General features: G+C 35.3%; 1 protein-coding gene across 3 annotated transcripts; it reads right to left on the reverse strand.

Annotated features, from left to right (window-relative positions):
• Positions 1 to 2,584: 2,584 nt before the first annotated feature.
• il15ra (interleukin 15 receptor subunit alpha) lies at positions 2,585 to 18,231 on the reverse strand. 3 transcript variants are annotated; one of them, XM_059326448.1, is made up of 9 exons: positions 17,899 to 18,231; positions 16,602 to 16,805; positions 13,815 to 13,859; positions 13,689 to 13,736; positions 10,798 to 10,908; positions 9,059 to 9,172; positions 4,583 to 4,696; positions 4,341 to 4,431; positions 2,585 to 3,018 (listed from the first exon to the last, which is right to left on the reverse strand). In XM_059326448.1, exons 1-9 carry the CDS (start codon positions 17,975 to 17,977, stop codon positions 2,934 to 2,936), a joined length of 891 nt encoding a protein of 296 aa, XP_059182431.1. In that variant the 5' UTR covers positions 17,978 to 18,231; the 3' UTR covers positions 2,585 to 2,933. The 3 variants fall into 3 exon arrangements, with proteins under 3 accessions (XP_059182431.1, XP_059182432.1, XP_059182430.1); XM_059326449.1 differs by having other exon boundaries at positions 9,059 to 9,169; positions 10,798 to 10,911; XM_059326447.1 differs by having other exon boundaries at positions 10,798 to 10,911.
• Positions 18,232 to 22,057: the final 3,826 nt, after the last annotated feature.

Below are 22,057 nucleotides of genomic sequence, written 5' to 3' on the forward strand. Positions count from 1 at the left end.
GTTAGAAGGCCGGAAAATAGGCGAATATCGCTCCTCCATTGCTCCTCTTCTTTCGTCAGTATCTCGGGATCTCGCAATAGTATCTCAGGATCTCGCAAAACTATCTCGGGATCTCGCAAAAGTATCTCAGGATCTCGCAAAACTATCTCGGGATCTCGCAAAACTATCTCGGGATCTCGCAAAAGTATCTCGGGATCTCGCAAAAGTCCGTCCCTTTTTTTTTTTTCACCCATCATTTTTTTTTTTTTTCACCCATCTTTTTTTTTTCCCCGTGTCCCCTGGGGGGCTCCGTAAATTTGCAATACTGGATGGAAGTTTTTTTAAAGAATATTTTTAATCATATAAAAGGACAGCAAAGAGCAAAATCACACATAACAATGACATATAAAACATGTCACGAGTGGCAGACAATATTGAGAAAATCAAATATCAATATTTTTAACGTCAGTATTGTAGGGTTAACTATTGGTGGTCTCACAAAATATTCATACTATGAGATGTTTCATAGATAATCATCTAATGTTGATATATTCATTTAGTGGGAAAAGGCCAGTAGAACAGTCTGATCTGGATCAATATAAAAACTGATTTATTGATTATTTACTTCATGGTGGTCTTGGTCTTGGCACAGTACATAAGCAGGCACACAGAACAACAGTGATAAAAAACAAAATTGAGTTTTTACAAATCATAATTAAAAAAAAAAAAATTTCCACAAATATTGTTATGTCTGTTGACAAGATTTCTGTTATGTCTGGAAATTATACATATTTGAATATTACAGACATACAGTAATTGTCATTGACATGCATCATAGTAAAGCTATACAAGTGTCATACAGTCATACATCTATACATCAGTCAGCTAGTCACGGAAGGAATACTTCATCCCAAAAATGCAAAGCGATCTCAAAACTTTTACAACAGTTTACAAATTCTCACAGAACTTGTGCGGTATAAGCCAAGCCTGATGTATCTATCAGATGCTCAGAATTTCCGAAACAAAAAACACAGCGTAAACAGTGTCACAGGTGTGAGCAAGTGTCATATCTCATCATTTTGGGTGAAATATTCATTTAAAAGCAAAGTCTTGCAACCAATCCCGATTCCAGGAAAGTTGGTACGCTGTGAAAAATATTGATTAAATAGAATAATTTGCTGATTCTTATATATATATATTCAGTTTAAAACTGTAAAAAAAAAAGACACTGAGGAATCAGTGTCTGTGGCTCAGTACCAATAGCTTACAGGTACAGCAGCCAACCAAAAAACAGCGAGGCAAATAATTAACTCTCAGGTTTAAGAATCTCAGACAAGTTTAGTATTAAAAGATTAAGATTAAAATTAAGAGATTAAATTATAAAACCTAGTCTTCTGCTACAAACTGAAGAAATACATACATGCTAGAGTGCTAGCTTAGTTCAAAACTAGCCGTACTAGCCTTTAGCTTTTTGGGTAGAAAAAAGCTATAGGCTACTTAGCCAGCCTATGTAGCTACTAAGCTAGCCTGCTAATGCCCCCAAATAATAAAACATGAATTAAAAGGTCTGGCTGCAAACTAAACAATTATTTTACACACATATATATTTTTTTTTTTTTATTTTAGTTATGTAGGCTACTTCTGTTGCCTAGTCATACAAAATATCAGTCTTTTAATTGCCTATATGTCTAATGGCAAAACTTTTAAACTCTCCAACTTAATATTTTTTAATATACAAAGACACAAATGAAGTGCAGACTATCGCCAAAGCCTTACATATAGGAAAAGGTTGGAGATCCGCTCTATTTTCTTTGTTTCTCTGTACAAGCCAAAACTTTCCAACTTCCCTTGCCTGTCTCAGCACCAACATTATTAGTTCACAGTGAAAAGACATTTTCAGGAAAAGTCTGAATAAGTCCCTAAAAGATCCTTGAGCAGTGCCCAAGACTATTTTATGACAGGACTATTCATTGCACCATGTCACCTAGGGTAAAGGTGTGGCACACTAATGTATTAAATTGTTTTTAGAGAATAATTGAGCTCTACACTGTTTTTTAACTGGACAGCCAAATGTCAAGTGATATGACACTTATTTTTACATGAATTGATGACATCATTTTTATGTAAAAAAAATCATGATGATTTATTTGACCTTTGACCCAAAAAACATAGTTACTGCACTCAGTGCAGAAACAACGTTGTTGTCTTCCTTCAGCTTTTATATTTAGTTTTCAGTGAATAAAAATGTTCAAATTGATTTGTTATAAGTGTAATTAAAAGTGTTTAACAACTCTATTCAAAGATTTGTGTATTTTAGACTTAATATTATAAAGAAATGTTATATTTTAGTCTTAATATAATTTTATCTCACTTTTTTACTTCATCACTATCTAGATATTAAGTTCCCTTTCCCTAAATTTCCCTAAAATAAACTTATAATTTATATTATTTTTATGTTTAAATGAGTATATATATCCAACGCTGACCGTGGTAAGTGCAATTACTGCTTGGTTTTGAGTTGGATTTTGTGGTTTTTATATAATTATTTATCTGAAATAAAGCAAAATTGAAATCTAATACTTTGTCACAAGACAAAACAGACATCAAGGAGTTCATTTTTAGTTATAACTCAATTTTGACAAAAAATGTAGTTACTGCAGTTAGGATTTGTATAGCACAAAGTAATAAGCTACATATGGTTCTAGCTAAACAGAATATTATCGGTTTTGATATTTTCATGAGATTAAAAATAAGAAACATAAATATCAAGCATACAGATGGTCACAGTGTCTTTAAAATTAAAGCTGCTTAAAATGTGCAGTTCATATTAGGTTGAGATCAGCTCAGAAAAAAAGTTGAAGGAGTTTTAACTCCTCGGGGATGTGCAAAAAACAAATGTCACTGGATGGTCCAATGAGCTCCAGTAATGCCATGTCAGATGCAGGGAGCAAACTCTACGACGGTGATTCAGGTGAAACATTATTCATGGGCAACTGTTCTTCTGCTTCTATCTCTGTTGGGATGTTGTTTATTGATCTCCTATGGCATAAAGAAAACATTCTTGTAAATCACCAAGGTTATTATAGTTAACGAAAATTAACGAAGTAACAAAAACTAGAATTGAAAAAACATTTTCCTTAACTGAAATAAAAATTAAAACGAAAGTTTTTTTTAAAAAGGACAACTAAATGAAACTGTATTGTGTGGTTACAAAACTAACTAAAACTATAGTGAAAATGTCCTTCGTTTTCGTCTTTGTCAACTTTTTTCATACATAAACCTTTTTGGTTGATATGAAATCTATTTCATCTATCTGGTTTTATGACTTAGTAAAGTTATTAAGGCTGAGATGGATCAGACAAAGGAAATAAAGGCAACATTTATTGTGACCTAATTGAATCTGGCACCCAAGATTTTAAGAGTTATTTCTTATTTTAGGGGGTTCTACATGCTTATTTCTAGATTTAACGATCTTAATTTAAGGGCTACACAGTGGTGTAATGGTTAGCACCACTCTTCTGTGTGGAGTTTGCATGTTCTCCCCGTGTCAGTGTGGGTTCTCACCGGGTACTCCGGCTTCCTCCCACAGTCAAAAAACATGCAGCTTAGGTTTAACTGGTGACTCTAAATTGCCCGTAGGTGTGAATGAGAGTGTGATTGTCTGTCTCTATATGTCCGCCCTGTGATAGTCTGGCAACCTGTCCAGGGTGTACCCTCTCACCCAATGTCAGTTGGGATCGGCTCCAGCCCCCCACGACCCGAGTGCGGATAAGCGGTTAACGATAATGGGTGGATAGAATTTAAGAAATCTTGTCAAGTGAAATTATCTGTCCCTCAGATTTAGTGTTTTTATCTTGTTTTTAGACACACCTTTTTTGCAGTGTATCGCTCTATTTAAGCCTGTCAGTTCCTCTGCCTCATTGCCAGATCTTCGTTAGTGCTCCTGCCTGCTCTTTGATTACTTGTTGGGTTATTTTTGGATTTTTGACCTTTGCCTGCTTCCTGTTATCGACCTGCCTAACGTATCTGTACCTTTTCCTAGAACACTGCTTTTGTCTTTAGTAAAGTCTCTTTTGCCTACTCCTGCCTCTGCCTGTGATTCTGGGTTTGGGTCCGCCTGATCCGTGACACATAATGTTGTCTACTTTAAATTGTAAACACAAACTTATTAGGAAAAGGTTTACTGAGGTAATAAATTAAGTTAGAAGTAGGATCATTTTCTCATACGCTTCTATTCAATCAGACTTCTTTACAACCAGTGGAGTTGCAGGTTTAAGGCACTTCTGGATTGGCTTCACTGTTATATAATACCATATATATGAATCAATGTTTCATCAAACCCTTGGTCTTCTTGAGCTTACCTTTTATAAAAAAAGAAGCTCATTCCGAAGACAGCGCAGACGATGACCAATGAAGCACAGCCGATCACCACTGTTGTCGTGTTAACGGGTCCTGCCAATAAGAGAGAAATACTAAACATAAAATGATCCTCATGTATGCTCCTGATTCTCTGTTTGTCTGGCTTAATATTCTTTTTGGTACAAATGTAGTTATAGTACGCCTTTGATTTGGCACAAATGGGTACAATATTAGTGAAGCTTACTGGTGTCAGTTCGATGGGACACATCAGGATTCTCCGTCCTGTTGGGTGAAGTCTGAGTGGTGGATGAAGGTATCCAGTGCTTCACGTTGGTCACCGTCACATCATCTTCTTGTGCTGTGAACAGATTAAAGTATGGTTTTCCTGTTATTGTTATTGTCATTCATTCGCTGTGAGGATGTGTTTGTACAAAAAGGATGATCATATGTCAATCCAAATGTCATCCACACCGTCCACTTTATTATATACACCTGTGCAACAGCTCTGTCATAAATTCTACCTTGACAAAGTTTGTAATGTTCTGTTGTTGACATTGTCAGGACTGTGTATATTTATTATGTTTTTTTTAATAGAGGTTCTAGTTTGTAGTTTTGCTGTCCTGGACTACATTATAAAGAGAGGTATTTCATTTTTTTTACCTTCCTATTATATACATGGCGGGGGGCAGATTATAGGAAGCATCTCTCAATAATAGTGTCACACCGAGGTGAGGTTGTGTTTTATTTTGTGTTCTGGTCTTGTTATTTCCTGTTTTATTTTGAAATAGTAACTCTCCTCTCGTTTCAGGTCACTTGCCCTTCCTCGTCTGTCATCTGTCTCCCCTAATCACCGATTGTGTTCACCTGGTGCTCCCTTCCCTCCATGTGTTCCAATAGTCTGTGTTTTCCCTTGTCTTGGTCCAGTGTGTTTGACCCGTCACCAAACCAACCAGTTATCTCCTCCTTGCCACAGCTTGTCTTGTTTTCGCCCTTTTTGATTCATCGCATGAGTGATTTTTCTTTGTAATTTATTAGTTTAGAGCAGGTCTTAGTTCCTCAGCTTTTGAGTCAGCCGTCTTAGATTAGGATTTATCTATTTAGTTTATTAGTGTAGATAGGTTTCAGTGTTTTTCCTCCTTTGGAGCAACTTTTCTTTGTTTAGTTTTTACTCAGAGTCAGGTGTTTCATAGCCCTTTTCTTTCACTCTGTGAGGACTTACCCTGCTGCATTCTTTGAATAAAGAAACTTTTAAGTTCACCTGATCTGCATCTGAGTCCTGACTTGAGCCCGGCCTGACAAATACACCATACACCACCACTAACTATGACCTTGATGCTAAACATGAACACTGATAATTATTGGATTGGATTAGTACAGGTGTACCTTATAAACTGACCACTGAGTGAATGTTTCTGTACTACTTTTTGATTCAATTGATGTGCTCTTTTTATCATTTTATTAGTGGAACCAACAGAATAATTATGATCTGATCATGTGTAAAGGCAAATAAGAGAATAAGCATGGACTCATCAAATGTTCACACATTAGTGTGATTCTTCCTAATGTCTACATTAACTCTCTGAACCCCAAAAAGCTGGGTTTGAAAAGCTTTTCTTTAAAAAATTGCCCACATTGAACCATTTCTTATAGCCCGGAACTGTAAAAACAGAAATCATTGTCGGATTATCAACTTTTTCACAGTTCTTGGATGGATCATGTGTGACAAAAACGTCCGTCATGAAAATTAATTGTGATATTTCATCAAAATAACTTAATTCTACATGTCTGGTTTAAAACTTGCGTGACAAAAATTCGGTCAACCTTAGATTGCACTGCAGGCTGTTTACACAGAGCAAAGAGGAGAGGTGAGAAGTACAGGTTGTAAAAAAAAGTAAAAAAAACATGTATAGCATATGGAGCCCCCATTTTTGTGGGCACTAACATATATATATATATATATATATATATATATATATATATATATATATCAAATCAAATCAAATCCATTTTATTTATATAGCCCAAAATCACAAATCACAGATTTGCCTCAAAGGGCTTCACAGACTGTACATGGTACGACACCCTCTGTCCTTAGACCCTCACATCGGCCAGGGAAAAACTCCTTTAAAAAACCCTTTTAGCAGGGGAAAAAAGAAGAAGAAACCTCAGGGAGATATATTACATTTAATTTTAATTTTGGTGAAATAAATTATTTTAAAAAATCAATTTATGTAATTTTCTTTGTTTATGCTGCATGGCATTATAATTGTATTATGCTCTATAACTGTATTATACTGACATGTTCTACTTTGAGCAATGACTCTCCTGCTTCCACAGAAACAGAAACGACTGAAAGTATATTTTTGCAATTATATTTTTTTCTTGCAGATCTGCCATTTTAAATCTCGTAAATCTGAGACTTTTTTCTCGTATATTTGCCCCTTTAATCTTGTAAATTTGGGACTTTTTCCTCAAAATATTACCCCCCTCCCCGGGTCCGTAGCTTGGCACTAATACGCCCTCATATTTTTGGTCTCCACCAACTCGTGAGTCTTTAGCAGCGTATTGCTCCACTAAGTTCACCAGCTGGTTGCTCTTTATGCCATTTGATGATGATTGAAATACAGCCATTCCATAGGGCCTCCACTGAAGGTTGTAATTTAAAAACATCCCTATATCCACCTTGAACTAATGTAAGAGTTTTATCTAGAATATCAGAAATAGTATGCATATATAATCAACCTACATGAACCAATTATGGTTATTATATTATATTATTATATATACATATTAATTATAATTACCAACTGCCACAGACAGCATTGTATTGGATATGTTTTCACATATGCAATAAATGACAGGAAAGTAAAAGTAAAATGATCGATACAATGACTGAAGGGTAATGTAAATCCTGACAAAAAAAACATTTCTCAGACATAATACAAGCAGGGCTCTGTAAATCATGTCAGATTGAGCAACATGCACTGCTATCAGCAACATAACATGCATGACTATGAGCTGTTTACCCTGTGAGTGATCTGACAGACCAGGTGAGGTTGGCTCTGCCATGTATGTTCCTGTGGTCACCGAAGCTGATGGGCTTATATTCTGGCTCTTCTGTAGGCTGGAGGAAGCTGCTGCTGATAAAAAAACACATTTACTTCTACGATATACTGATAAGAGGCTGTGTCTCAGCTACTGCTAATACTACTTCTACTGCAAATGTCTTACTGTTGCTTCTTCTACCATCACTACTATTTGTAAAACTACTGTTTAAGAAAACAAACTCATACTGTGGTCTTGGGAGTCCAGGTGTACGGATGTCTTTACTCATGCACACGTGACTGTGTAGTACAGAAGTACTGTAAGTAAACAATTTCTCACAAATGCACTACAGTCATTGGTCATGCCATTTACTCTGAAAATGCCACATAACTCATAAGAAAAGATGAAGAAACATGCATGGTTATGTGTTTGTTTTTGATTGTTTCTTAGAAGGCCTGTCATTGTTTCAACTATGAGAGGAAATGGCAAACAGGCTTTTCTATTTAGTTGGACCAGTTAGTCATGTTTGTGACTACAATCAAGCATTTATTAAGAATATTAACAACACCTTTATTTTTTCTACAGTGACAAGTCAACATGTCTGCTGTGAGGTCTATCGTGTTAACCCAGTAAGTCAGTAAATACTGTTTTGTATATTTGAGCTTTATAATATTCATGTTTATTTCAGCTCTGTTTTGTATGATGCCTTATTAGGGCCAAGTATGAAAAAAAAAAAAAATACAGACCCGGGGGAGTGGGGCAATATTTTAAGAAAAAAGTTGCAAAATTAAAAGATTAAAGTGGCAAATCTACAAGAAAAAAGTCACAGATTTACGAGATTTAAAGTTGCAAATCTGTGAGGAAAAAAAACACAGTTTTGCAAGATCAAAAGTGGCAAATTTGCAAGAAAAAAGTCGCAGATTTATGAGAAAAATTTTTCGCCGACTTAAAGAAAAAAGAAATCTGCTACTTTTTTCTCGTATATTTGCCACTTTTTTCTCATAAATCTGCTACTTTTTTCTCGCAAATTTGTCACTTTTTTCCTCATAAATCTGAAACTTTTTTTCTCGCAAATTTGCCACTTTAAATCTCATAAATTTGAAACTTTTTTTCTCGTATATTTGCCATGTTAAATCTTGTAAATCTGCAACTTTTTCCTTGAAATATTACCCCCTGCCCCGGGTCTGTAGCTTGGCACTAATACGCCCTCATATTTTTGGTCTCCACCAACTCGTGAGTCTTTAGCAGCGTATTGCTCCACTAAGTTCACCAGCTGGTTGCTCTTTATGCCATTTGATGATGATTGAAATACAGCCATTCCATAGGGCCTCCACTGAAGGTTGTAATTTAAAAACATCCCTATATCCACCTTTAACTAATGTAAGAGTTTTATCTAGAATATCAGAAATAGTATGCATATATAATCAACCTACATGAACCAATTATGTTGGTACCAACTGCCACAGACAGCATTGTATTGGATATGTTTTCACATATGCAATAAATGACAGGAAAGTAAAAGTAAAATTATTGATACAATGACTGAAGGGTAATGTTAATCCTGACAAAAAAACATTTCTCAGACATAATACAAGCAGGGCTCTGTAAATCATGTCAGATTGAGCAACATGCACTGCTATCAGCAACATAACATGCATGACTATGAGCTGTTTACCCTGTGAGTGATCTGACAGACCAGGTGAGGTTGGCTCTGCCATGTATGTTCCTGTGGTCACTGAAGCTGAGGGGCTTATACTCTGGCTCTTCTGTAGGCTGGAGGAAGCTGCTGCTGATAAAAAAACACATTTACTTCTACGATATACTGATAAGAGGCTGTGTCTCAGCTACTGCTAATACTACTTCTACTGCAAATGTCTTACTGTTGCTTCTTCTACCATCACTACTATTTGTAAAACTACTGTTTAAGAAAACAAACTCATACTGTGGTCTTGGGAGTCCAGGTGTACGGATGTCTTTACTCATGCACACGTGACTGTGTAGTACAGAAGTACTGTAAGTAAGCAATTTCTCACAAATGCACTACAGTCATTGGTCATGCCATTTACTCTGAAAATGCCACATAACTCATAAGAAAAGATGAAGAAACATGCATGGTTATGTGTTTGTTTTTGATTGTTTCTTAGAAGGCCTGTCATTGTTTCAACTATGAGAGGAAATGGCAAACAGGCTTTTCTATTTAGTTGGACCAGTTAGTCATGTTTGTGACTACAATCAAGCATTTATTAAGAATATTAATAACACCTTTATTTTTTCTACAGTGACAAGTCAACATGTCTGCTGTGAGGTCTATCGTGTTAACCCAGTAAGTCAGTAAATACTGTTTTGTATATTTGAGCTTTATAATATTCATGTTTATTTCAGCTCTGTTTTGTATGATGCCTTATTAGGGCCAAGTATGAAAAAAAAAAAAAAAATACAGACCCGGGGGAGTGGGGCAATATTTTAAGAAAAAAGTTGCAAAATTACAAGATTAAAGTGGCAAATCTACAAGAAAAAAGTCACAGATTTACGAGATTTAAAGTTGCAAATCTGCGAGGAAAAAAAACACAGTTTTGCAAGATCAAAAGTGGCAAATTTGCAAGAAAAAAGTCGCAGATTTATGAGAAAAAAAATTTGCCGACTTAAAGAAAAAAGAAATCTGCTACTTTTTTCTCGTAGATTTGCCACTTTTTTCTCATAAATCTGCTACTTTTTTCTCGTAGATTTGCCACTTTTTTCTCATAAATCTGCTACTTTTTTCTCGCAAATTTGTCACTTTTTTCCTCATAAATCTGAAACTTTTTTTCTCGCAAATTTGCCACTTTCAATCACATAAATCTGAAACTTTTTTTCTCGTATATTTGACATGTTAAATCTCGTAAATCTGAAACTTTTTCCTCAAAATATTACCCCCTCCCCGGGTCCGTAGCTTGGCACTAATACGCCCTCTTATTTTTGGTCTCCACCAACTCGTGAGTCTTTAGCAGCGTATTGCTCCACTAAGTTCACCAGCTGGTTGCTCTTTATGCCATTTGATGATGATTGAAATATAGCCATTCCATAGGGCCTACACTGAAGGTTGTAATTTAAAAACATCCCTATATCCACCTTTAACTAATGTAAGAGTTTTATCTAGAATATCAGAAATAGTATGCATATATAATCAACCTACATGAACCAATTATGTTGGTACCAACTGCCACAGACAGCATTGTATTGGATATGTTTTCACATATGCAATAAATGACAGGAAAGTAAAAGTAAAATTATTGATACAATGACTGAAGGGTAATGTTAATCCTGACAAAAAAACATTTCTCAGACATAATACAAGCAGGGCTCTGTAAATCATGTCAGATTGAGCAACATGCACTGCTATCAGCAACATAACATGCATGACTATGAGCTGTTTACCCTGTGAGTGATCTGACAGACCAGGTGAGGTTGGCTCTGCCATGTATGTTCCTGTGGTCACTGAAGCTGAGGGGCTTATACTCTGGCTCTTCTGTAGGCTGGAGGAAGCTGCTGCTGATAAAAAAACACATTTACTTCTACGATATACTGATAAGAGGCTGTGTTTCAGCTACTGCTAATACTACTTCTACTGCAAATGTCTTACTGTTGCTTCTTCTACCATCACTACTACTTATAAAACTACTGTTTAAGAAAACAAACTCATACTGTGGTCTTGGGAGTCCAGGTGTACGGATGTCTTTACTCATGCACACGTGACTGTGTAGTACAGAAGTACTGTAAGTAAACAATTTCTCACAAATGCACTACAGTCATTGGTCATGCCATTTACTCTGAATATACCACATAACTCATAAGAAAAGATGAAGAAACATGCATGGTTATGTGTTTGTTTTTGACTGACATTATCAGTAGGCCTGTCATTGTTACAACTGCCTCTAATATTACCAGTAGGCTACCAGTACTGCAGCTGCTACTTGAATCCTACAAACGTTCTAGAATATTGATATTAGTACAACAACAACAACTACTACTATGAGAGAAAATGACAAAGAGGTGATTCTGTTTTGGTTCATGTAAGTTAAATTTATCACAAAAAACATGCAATGTTATGTGTTAGTTGTCCATTGTTAAAACTGCCTTTACAACTTCTTCTAATAGTGCTAACAGTCAAAACTCTGCTGCTGTATATCTATAGTACATCATTACTAGCGTGACTACTATACTGCTAATATTGATATCAGTACTACTACTACCTTTGTTACTACTACCACTACTACTACTACTCGTGCTACAAGAGGAAGTGGCAAACAGGCCGTTCCATTCTGTAATTAGGTGGACCAGTTAGTCATGTCCGTCACTACAATTAAGCGTTTATTAACATCATTAATTACACCTGTGTCAACGTGTCTGCCATTAGTTCTTTGGAGTCATTACTTCAACTCATTGCTATTTTGTATTTCAGGACTTTATTATATTCATGTGTATTTTAGCTCTGTTTTGGTCTCCACCAATTTGTGAGGGAAATATCTGCTTCTTTAGCAGCTAATTACTCCACTAGGTTCATTAGGTAGTTGCTAAATTTATACCGTTTGGTGCTTCAGGTAGCATACAGTGAGTTTGACGGAGTATTTTCCCTTAAAAACTAATGAGCAGTTGATGTTGCAGTTGTGGGCATTAAAACTAAAACAGCTACCTACAGTCATGGAAAAAAATATAAGACCCTTGTTTTCTTCAATGTCTTGTTCATTTTAATGCCTGGTACAAGCGCATTCAACACCATCCAACCCAACATACTCAAAAACAAGCTCACAGAGATGGGAGTGGATCTTTCCTTCATCTCCTGGATCACAGATTACCTGACAGGAAGACCACAGTATGTCAGGTTGGGGAACTGTGTTTCTGGGACATTAATGAGCAGCACAGGGGCTCCACAAGGCACTGTTCTGGCTCCATTCCTGTTCACACTGTACACAGCAGACTTCAAATACAACTCTGAGTCCTGCCACATCCAGAAGTATTCGGATGACACTGGTATTGTGGCGTGTATCAGGAATGGACAGGAATCTGAATATAAGGATCCTCTCTCTCCGTTGCATGACGGAGAGATACAAAAGATCCTTCTTCCTCCTTTAGAATGAGACAGCCATCAGGCTGTCTCATTCTAAAAGAGATTCTACCAGACTAACTGAATTTCCCATCTTGGATAAATAAAGTAATTTTGATATGATTTTGACTTCGATTTGATTTGAACTAAAGGTACATTTGTTTCGACAAATATAATGATAACAACAAAAAGAGCCCATTTTCTATGGTTTTCTTAATAATAATTTTGGTTATTATCAAGAAAAACATGTTAAATGTCTAGATATCAGCTCTTAAATTAAACTCTTATGAGCTATTTTTGTTGTTTTCATTATATTTGTCCAAACAAATGTACCTTAAGTTATACCAGGCGTTAAAATGAACGAGAAAAAGAAGAAAACAATGGTAATATTTTTTTCCCATGACTGTATAAGATGCTCCACAAAGCGAGGGGGAACTGCAGAGTCGAGAGATACTTATTTGTGAGTGATCCTCATAATATGCCTACTCATTCAACTAATTTTAATAGAGTTGTCTCCTGCTAAGACAAGTCCAAGGTTTTGGCATGACATGAACATTAAAATAACATGACGCCGTACAGAAAAATGATAACAGGTATCAACATGCCCAGGTTTATCATAATTTTATGCAAGGAAAACAGCTTTTCAGAGCTAAACATGTCAGTCAAGTCTCTCATAGAGCCCCACATTGTAATCTAATGAAACTTCTGGGCTCCCTCCATTCTTCAAACACACACATCATATATGTTGTCATACATTTTGGACTTAATTTGGATGGATCCTATACTTTCTTGTCGTCCTTTTACTCACATTACATTTGAATTAGCTTTGTTGTAGTCACAATTAATTCAACACAAGAAATGTTAATTTTACTGAGGTAAAAACTATTTAAAGTAACAGAAGTTTCCCTTGCATTGGTGTTGATGTTTTGGTACTCATTCAACCCGAACATGCTGCTACATGTAGCTACCAGAGCAATTACTATTCCTACTGCCCTTTTTTTAACCACCACTACTACTATAAAAATAATTTGTATGGGTTTCAAATAGATCAGATAATTATTTTAAACAACAGCATCAGCCCAGAATTTTACAATTTGCGCAATCCCTAATATAGTTAGTTGTAGTAATCTTTTAGTTTCATCATAAGTATGTATTAATTATTAGTTAATTAGTATTATTGTAGTGCTTTTACTGTCTTCAAAATTCATGCAAATACAGAACTCACTGACTGTGATGGTAATGGTGGAGTCACGGGGAATGTCAGTGTGTCTCTCTGCAAGATCAGACCATTAATGATATTACAATACTGCTTTCAAGTTCTCTGGAGTTATGCAACAAAACTTACACTTACCTGATTTTGGGGTTGATTGTTGTCGTGGGGGTCTGTTTGGGTCCGCTGAAACACAATTAGAAAGTTGAGCCGTTTGTTCATCGTCTGAAACTTGAAAGCATGAGCAAGCTAGAGGAGAACATTGACTTGATCCAAAATCATTCATTCATTATTATATTTGGGGGACTTGTATGTGAAGATCCAAAAGCTATGCATCTAGGCCGAGTCGTTTTTCCCTGTTCACATGGTTCCTTGAACGCCGCCGCGGCAGGGGTTCAATTCCTGGTCTTGGAAAAAATAAGATGCCTGTAAATTAAGACAATTCTTTGATAGGTTAATCTGGTTTAGATTCCGTTCAAGTTCATTTTTCCTGCCGCAGCCTGGGTTCGATTCCCAGTCAGGGAATGATTAGATACCTCTAATTTGGAATTTTAAGATGTATGTAAATTAAAACAATTTTGGATAGGTTAACCCGTGTTCAGATTCCGTTTGAGTCGATTTTTCCTGTCCATGTGGTTCTCTGGTGGTCTAGTGGCTAGGATTCGGGACTCTCACTGCCTCAGCCCAGGTTCAATTCCCAGTCAGGGAATGATGAGATACCTTTAATTTACTTAAATGAGACTATTTTTAGATAGTTTCATTCGTGTTTAGATTCCGTTTGAGTCGATTTTTTTCCTCTTTAGTAGTTCCTTGATGGTCTAGTGGCTAGGATTCTGTCTCACCATCATGGCCGGGGTTCGATTCCGAGTCAGGGAATAACAAAATGCCTGTCATTCGGTTAAATGAGACAATTTTTGGGTAGGTTAGTCTGTGTGCAGATTCCGTTCAAATCAATTTGTTGTGTCCACCTGGTTCCCTGATGGTCTAGTGGCTAGCATTCAGAGCGCTCACCACCACGGCCTGGGTTCGATTCCTGGTCGAGGAATGTTAAAATGCCTTTCTTTTCCTTAAATGAGACTATTTTTGGATCGTTTAATTCGTGTTCAGATTCGGTTCAAGTCGATTTTTCCTCTTTAATAGTTTCTTGATGGTCTAGTGGCTAGGATTCAGTCTCACCATCGCGGCCAGGGTTCGATTCCTGGTCAGGGAATAATTAGATGCCTGTAATTCAGTTAAATGAGACAATTTTCGGATAGGTTAATCCGTGTTCAGATTCCGTTAGAGTCTATTTTTCCTCTCTAGTGGTTCCTTGATTGTCTATTGGCTAGGATTCAGTGCTCACACCGCTGCGGCCCGAGTTCGATTACTGGTCAGGGAATATTAAGAAGGCTGTCATTTACTTAAATGCAAACAATCTTGGATAGGTAAATCTGTGTTCAGATTCCGTTTAAGTCTATTTTTCCTCTCCAGTGGTTCCCTCAAGGTCTAGTGGCTAGAATTCGGCGCTCCCACCCATATATAAAGATGTCTGTAAATTAAAACAGTTTTTGGCTAGGTTAATTCGTGTTCAGATTCCGTTCGAGTCGATTTTTCCTGTCCATCTGGTTCCCTCATGGTCTAGTGACTAGGTTTCAGTTCGTTAGATAGTCCTCATAATTATGAACTTTTCCACTAGGGTCATGTGATGTTTATCTTACAGTCACATAAACAGACCACATGTGGTCGGTTGCTCTTTTCATATACAGACATGTTGGTGTATGTCAAAGATGAATTACATGAAATGACAACATTTGGCACAAAAGTGTGACAGTATCCTTCCCCACCAAGGAATGTGAAGCTTTGTGTCAGGGGTAAAGAGATGGCCACAGATATGGTGACTTCCTTCTTACTAGTGCTGCCAAGACTGTGTGGGTGATCAAGTATTTCTCCCAACACTCCCTTTCTGGCTTTAATTTGGTGGACATTTTTGAGCATCAGGTTAGGATTATAATAATTGCATGATGCTGAATTTGGTCTAATAAGGAGATATTAAGAACCCAAACCTAGTTATATGTTTATCCCTTTGATGCACAACATGGGTCTAAAGTGATGAAGTGTTTTTATGATCTATGCCTTTGCAATACATTATTTTTCATCATTCAGTATTCCAGGTTTTCCTCAATTGGTTTGTTTTTGATCATCATACATCCTAATTTTATGTTTTCCTTTATTGATTTTTTAATAAAAATCCCTTTTTGTGTCACTACGCTTCTAATGCACAACAAGGGTAAAAAATGACCCAAATCCATTTTTTTTAGCTAAGTAGCTTTCTAAGCTAACTACTTAGCTAAGTATTTAGCTAAGTAGCTTGCTGAGCTAACTACTAAGCTATCTTTTTTGCTAAGTAGCTAGCTTAGCAAGCTACTTAGCCAAGTAGTTAGCTGTGTAATAATACAAAAACTTTTTTTCTTCATAAAGTATGAGAGGCAAAATGGTAATAATGATCTGTTGTTATCAAAAACAAGATATTTAAAGAATACTTGGAATATTAAATCATAAAATAAGTTGATATCAAAAGATAGAGCACAGAAACACACAGCAGCATTAAATAACAATATTATAATAAATAACATGGGAATGAATGAGACCCATGTTGTGCATCAAAGGGTTAAGTCAGATCACTTCGACCTACAGGCCCTACAGGCACTTTTGTTTTCTTAAGAATTCATACCAGTTTTACAACTCATAAATCTGTGTTACAACACTGCTCTTAAAGGGCCCCCTCCCTATGGGGAGGGTTGTGTTGAATCCTATACGTTTCTATTCAAAGAGCCCTATGGCAGCATATGGTAGCTGGGTCAGAAATATCTGATCTTTGCAAAATCTGTTTGGATTTGGATTTTGTGATTTAGCTCTTCTAAAGTAAAGAAAAAGAAGAAGAAATCTTACGTATACACACGAGGGTGGGGGTGGGCGGGGACCATTGCTGCGATTCATTATTCACTTGCTTGCATCTGATTAGATTTGAAGTTCCCACCTTCCTCACGTAACCTTCTATGCATCTGTACCGAAAAGTTTCATTGATTTTGAAGCAGGTCCTCACTGGAACTTCAGTTAGAGGCTTTTCAGGGATTCCTGGACATGTACAATTGTCTGAAAGAAATAACATAATGTGGAAAAATTACAATATGGATACAGAGATCCACATAGAAATAGCAAAAATAGACAGATGTTATGAGACATTTGGAGAAGGAATAATCTGATTCTTACTGAAAAATCAGGAAACAAAGTTCTATGGAATTTGGCATCCATTTATTGATTATTTTAATCAGAACACATAGTCTGAGGGCTATATATATATTTATTTTATTTTTTTGTGTGTTTTTGAATGAATCTCTTACATCTGTCTACTTTTCATTTTGAGATATATATAAATTCATACAACTTAAATTACCTTTTTTATGTTTTAAGCCAAAACCAAAAAAAGTTGTAGAGGGACATATTGTTAATAAATCGTGTTTCACATCTTTTGTAAGCCAATTCTACACATTATGTTGGGTTAATTTACCTTTTGCTTTATTGTAAATTCATAATCTGTTCCATAGTGCATGGCTAGATTAATCAGTAACATATCAACACAGTTAAACAGACCAGTTATCTCCTCAAACTTTGTTTACCTGGATACTTAAGGTGCTTTTTAAAATAAAAAAATATGGTGCAATGGTCTAGGTACATCGTCCTAATTATAAATAATTAAATATGTAAGTTTTTACATGTGCACAGGTCCATGTGTTATTACAGTGTTACCTTTTGTTAAGAACTATTGACAGAGATGGGTTTTTAATAACAATATTAATAATAAAATAAAAATAATAATAATAATTATTATATATATATATATATATATATATATATATATATATATATATATATATATATATATATATATATATATATATATATATATATATATATATATATATATATATATATATAAACCACACAAGTTAGAAGAACTTGTGTTTGCTTTGCTATCTGACAGCACAAATGATCTCAGACGACAGTGAATGTGAAAGGAAAAGTGCATATTTTTAAAAAGCAAACAATGTTATTATTACTTTTATTATTATTGCAGTGTTCGGTTTTGGAACCAAACATCACAGCATATACCGAGAGTACAAGTGAAGATTTTGTAAATAGAGTTGTGAACATAATCTCATGCGGAAAGTGTTTATTTTGTACTTACGACTGTCGGAGCAGAGCGCAGCTCCGAGCAGGGAGATCACCATAGCACACACAGAGAATAAAAGGGGGACCAGATCCATCTGAGGACGCTGTGGAGACTTAAAACATGTTCGCCAAGTCTCTTAAACCGCGGCCGGTAGATACCATCCTCACTGCGCGAAATCCTGCTGACACTGAACTTCTGTCACTTACTTTCGGTTTTCACTGCGGTCAAGCCAGCCGCTCCAACATTTCCAGTGCGCCCTTATAGCCGACTTTATGGTAAATACTTTGAGACGCTGTGAAAGTCGGCGCTAATTTACTGCAGTGTGTGGAAACGTCCGGTTTACAAAATAAAATGTGGGCGTTAAATGTACGCTACTGTCCTACATTGAGCTTGAGCCAATATGTCACATGACCTGGAAATGATTGAGCTTTAATTCTCATATTTACATTATGAAATGTATTATTATTATTATTATTTCAATTTTTCTAAAGGGTCTATAATACACTGTGTACAAATTTACTACCCTTTCAGACCCTTCGGGCTGAAAATATCCACCTTCAAAAAAATCACGATAAAAACTTTACAAATTAATATTTTTTCTACTTTTTTCTGCAAAAACCTCTTAAACAACTTCTGCCCTGCTCATAACTACCAAATTTAACATTTTGAGGATTTTAACCCTCTAAATGCCAGTTTGATTACATTATGTCACTGTTTTTCAAAGAAAAAACACACAAAAATGTAGTTATTTTTAATATATATTTTTTGGCTGGGGCATTTATTTGCAAATGCATAAAAAAAATGCAACAAAATCAATTTTGTTCTTAATCTTTGACATATCCAAAGCTGTGATTAAAACAAATGCCCCAGCCTAAAAATATTTATTATATAGAAAATAACTACTGTTTGTTTTTTTCATAAAAACATCAGTGACATTGTGCAATCAAACTGGCATTTAAAGAGTTAAAATGCAAAAAATGTTTAAACATTTTGGCATTGAGCAGGGCAGAAGTTGTTTTAGAGGTTTATAACCTGGAGATTATTTAGCTTTAATGCCCATATTTACATTATAAAATGTATTAAAAAGTAAGAAAAAAATATATAAGGGAAAGTAAAATGCTATAAAAGCAGGTGTGACTCATTCAGAAAGTCTAGATCTGCTGTCCTACACTGATAGGTCACATGACCTGGAAGCTGTTGAGCTTTAATACTCATATTTACATTATGAAATGTTTAAAAGTTCATAAAAAAATATGAGAAGTCTTAAAATGGTGTAAATAGAGGTGTATTAGAATTGTATTTAATACATTTCAAAATGTAAATATGAGTATTAAAGCTCAATAGCTTCCAGGTCATGTGACCTATTGGCTCAAAATCAGTGTAGGACAGTAGATCTAGACTAGCTGTATGAGACACACCTCTTTTTTATAGCATTTTAATATGATTTTAACCCATAAGAACCCATGGTGACACCTGTGTAACAAACACTTTAAATGTTCTAGAATCTCCCATATTCAGCTTTATGCTTCACATTAACTCATTAAATCCCTAAACGACTATACACCCTGGTGTGGTGGTTATGTGACTGTGAAAGGAAGTGACTTCTCCAAAATATGTGTGTGACTGAAAACAGAAATGTGAAAAAGTAGCTCCAAAAATTCCAAAAAGCTTATTTTTTGTTATGTGGCTAAGTTTAAACCCATTTAACAATTATACTCTGTTAATAGTGTGTCCTTTATTGCATTTAACTTGTTCTGACCATATTTCCTGAACAAATTAAAGTCACAATTTTGATATATGTTATGGAGACGCAAACAAAAAGGCAAATGGTTATTTGTTTTTATTTATTATTGATTTATTATTATTGTCTTACTTAAAAACAAATCTGAAATATAATTTGTTGTTAAACAGCACTATTATTGTCACAATTTTGATAAATGTTGTCGAGATGCAAAGAAAAAGGCAAATTTGTGTTTCTGTAAGCAGAAAATGTGTCTTATTTTTTTACATTTTTAAATTAAGAAATATCATAAACAGAAATAACGCCCAATGTAACATATATGTCACATCACAGATTTTGACATTTAGGGGTAGAATTGATCACCAGAAATGTGTTCTATGTGGTTCACTTGGTATGTTTGTATATCTCCCATAATTTTCCTTTATGGCTGACTTCTCATATTTTTTTATGAAATTTTAATACATTTCATCATGTAAATATGAGCATTAAAGTTCACTAATTTCCAGGTCATATGACTTATTGGCTCAAGATCAGTGTAGGACAGTAGGGTACATTTATTACCCACGTTTTATTTTGAAAACCAGAAGTTTCCACACTGCAGTAAACTAGCGCTGACTTTCCCAGATGTCGCAAAGTATTTGCCGTAAAGTCGGTAATAAGAGCGCACTGGAAATGTTTGAAATCTCGCTTGACTACGCGAAAACGAGAGACGGCTGGCTTGACCGCAGTAAAATTTCATACCACTCCCCTCTGTTAATGATACGTCATGCAACTGTTTTGATAGGTGGCCTCTGTCAAACTCGTACGTCTGTTCCTTCTTGCTCGCCTGCAGACGCCATGTTTGGAGTTCCGCAAGTAACTACGCTCACATTGGCTCACAACCGCGCTCATTGGTTTTCTTTTTCCGTCAAGCAAATACATTCACTGTATATTATGTAACAGAAGAAGGGATGGTGGTCTTGAGGTATTAACTTATGAAACATTAAATAATACTTTCAAAATAAAATGGTTAACTAATTTGATTATTGAGAGAGACAATATATTGAATACTTTTCCAAAACATATTTTAACTCAATTGGTGGTCTGAAATTTCTGTTAAAGTGTGACTATAAGATTGAAAAATTACCTTAAATTAGCCAACTTTCATAAACAAGCACTGCTGACCTGGAAAATGGTATACAAGTATAATTTCTCACCAACTAGATATTACATCTAAAATAACAACAATATTCAATACAAAAATCAATCATTATACTTTAAGAAATGGGTTGAGAACGGAATTGTTTGAGTTAACCCTCTGGAGTCCATCTAGTTATTGAAAATACACGTTTTATTTACAGTAATGACTTTATTTATATATGATATGTAGACAAGCTGAGAAAGCCAGTTGAAAGTGCAATCATAGAAGCTTTCACAGTGTGCCATTTATGTTTCTAGACCATTTTTAAAATGTGAATTTTCTTTCTACAATGAAAACTATTACTATTTTTCAATTTACATGAAAGTAGACTGTTTTGTAGTTTTATTTTTTTTCTGTTGTTTTTGTGTGTATAAATGGTAAATAATAATAATAATTTTAAAAATGGTATATTTCCTCGACACCTTTGTCTTTTGTTTGTATTTTCGGTTCCTTTATACTTTGTTAATTAAAATAAAATGAAAAATCTGACTGATAGCCAAGTTTGTGTGGAGAAAAGGAGCCATGCATGTTATGTAAGGACAGACTGAAAGATGCTAAACAGAGACAGAAATGAATGCATAGGAAGTTGACAAATTTGAACCAAAATCTACTGGATTTCAGAGGTTTAAATAACTTGTGAATGCTGAGGAACAGTTACTGACGTATGGTGAATTCCTCACTAAATTCAGGTTAATTACCCCAAAAGAACATCAGTGGTGTTTGATACCATACCGAGGAGTGTACTGCAGCTGATTAGAGGATCAACAATAGATGTCTCTTTGATGGATCCACTCAGTAATGCTTTGTTCCTCGGAGGCAGTGATATCACTAAAAATAAATGCTTGAATAAATTCACCAGGAGCCTCATGCTGACTGTAACTGGGCCCTCAGCAAAATATTTTTGGACAGTGTTATATGGGGATATTGACTGGAGGCAAATTTGTCTAGTTGGGGATAAATTTGTCTTGAATAACAAGGTTAAAGAAGTCTCCTTTCAAATAATGCATAAAATATATCCAGCAAAAAAAGAGAGGTTAAAGCTTGATAATGAGTATTCTTGTGTGTTCTGGTTTAGAGGAGGAAACAATTTGCCATATGTTTTATGACTGTGTATATGCTCCAATATTCTGGAAGGGTGTGCAAAATTTTGTCAACAAGAAAACTGGACAAGCAATCCACTTTACGGAAAAATACATTATTATTTGTTTTGAAGAAAATCAGAGAGAAAAGGGCTTGATTTTTATTTTTTTATT

The sequence above is a fragment of the Centropristis striata genome, chromosome 22 (assembly GCF_030273125.1).
Source record: "Centropristis striata isolate RG_2023a ecotype Rhode Island chromosome 22, C.striata_1.0, whole genome shotgun sequence".
NCBI lineage: Eukaryota > Metazoa > Chordata > Actinopteri > Perciformes > Serranidae > Centropristis > Centropristis striata.

What these genes read in the sequence shown, in the direction of transcription:
- il15ra (XM_059326447.1), bottom strand. Translation starts at nt 17,977, where the DNA reads ATGGATCTGGTCCCCCTTTTATTCTCTGTGTGTGCTATGGTGATCTCC. An exon ending in CCCCACCCTCGTGTGTATAC is followed by an intron (nt 13,860 to 16,601) that starts GTAAGATTTCTT and finishes ATTGTGTTTCAG; the next exon opens with CGGACCCAAACAGACCCCCA. An exon ending in ACAATCAACCCCAAAATCAG is followed by an intron (nt 13,737 to 13,814) that starts GTAAGTGTAAGT and finishes CTGATCTTGCAG; the next exon opens with AGAGACACACTGACATTCCC.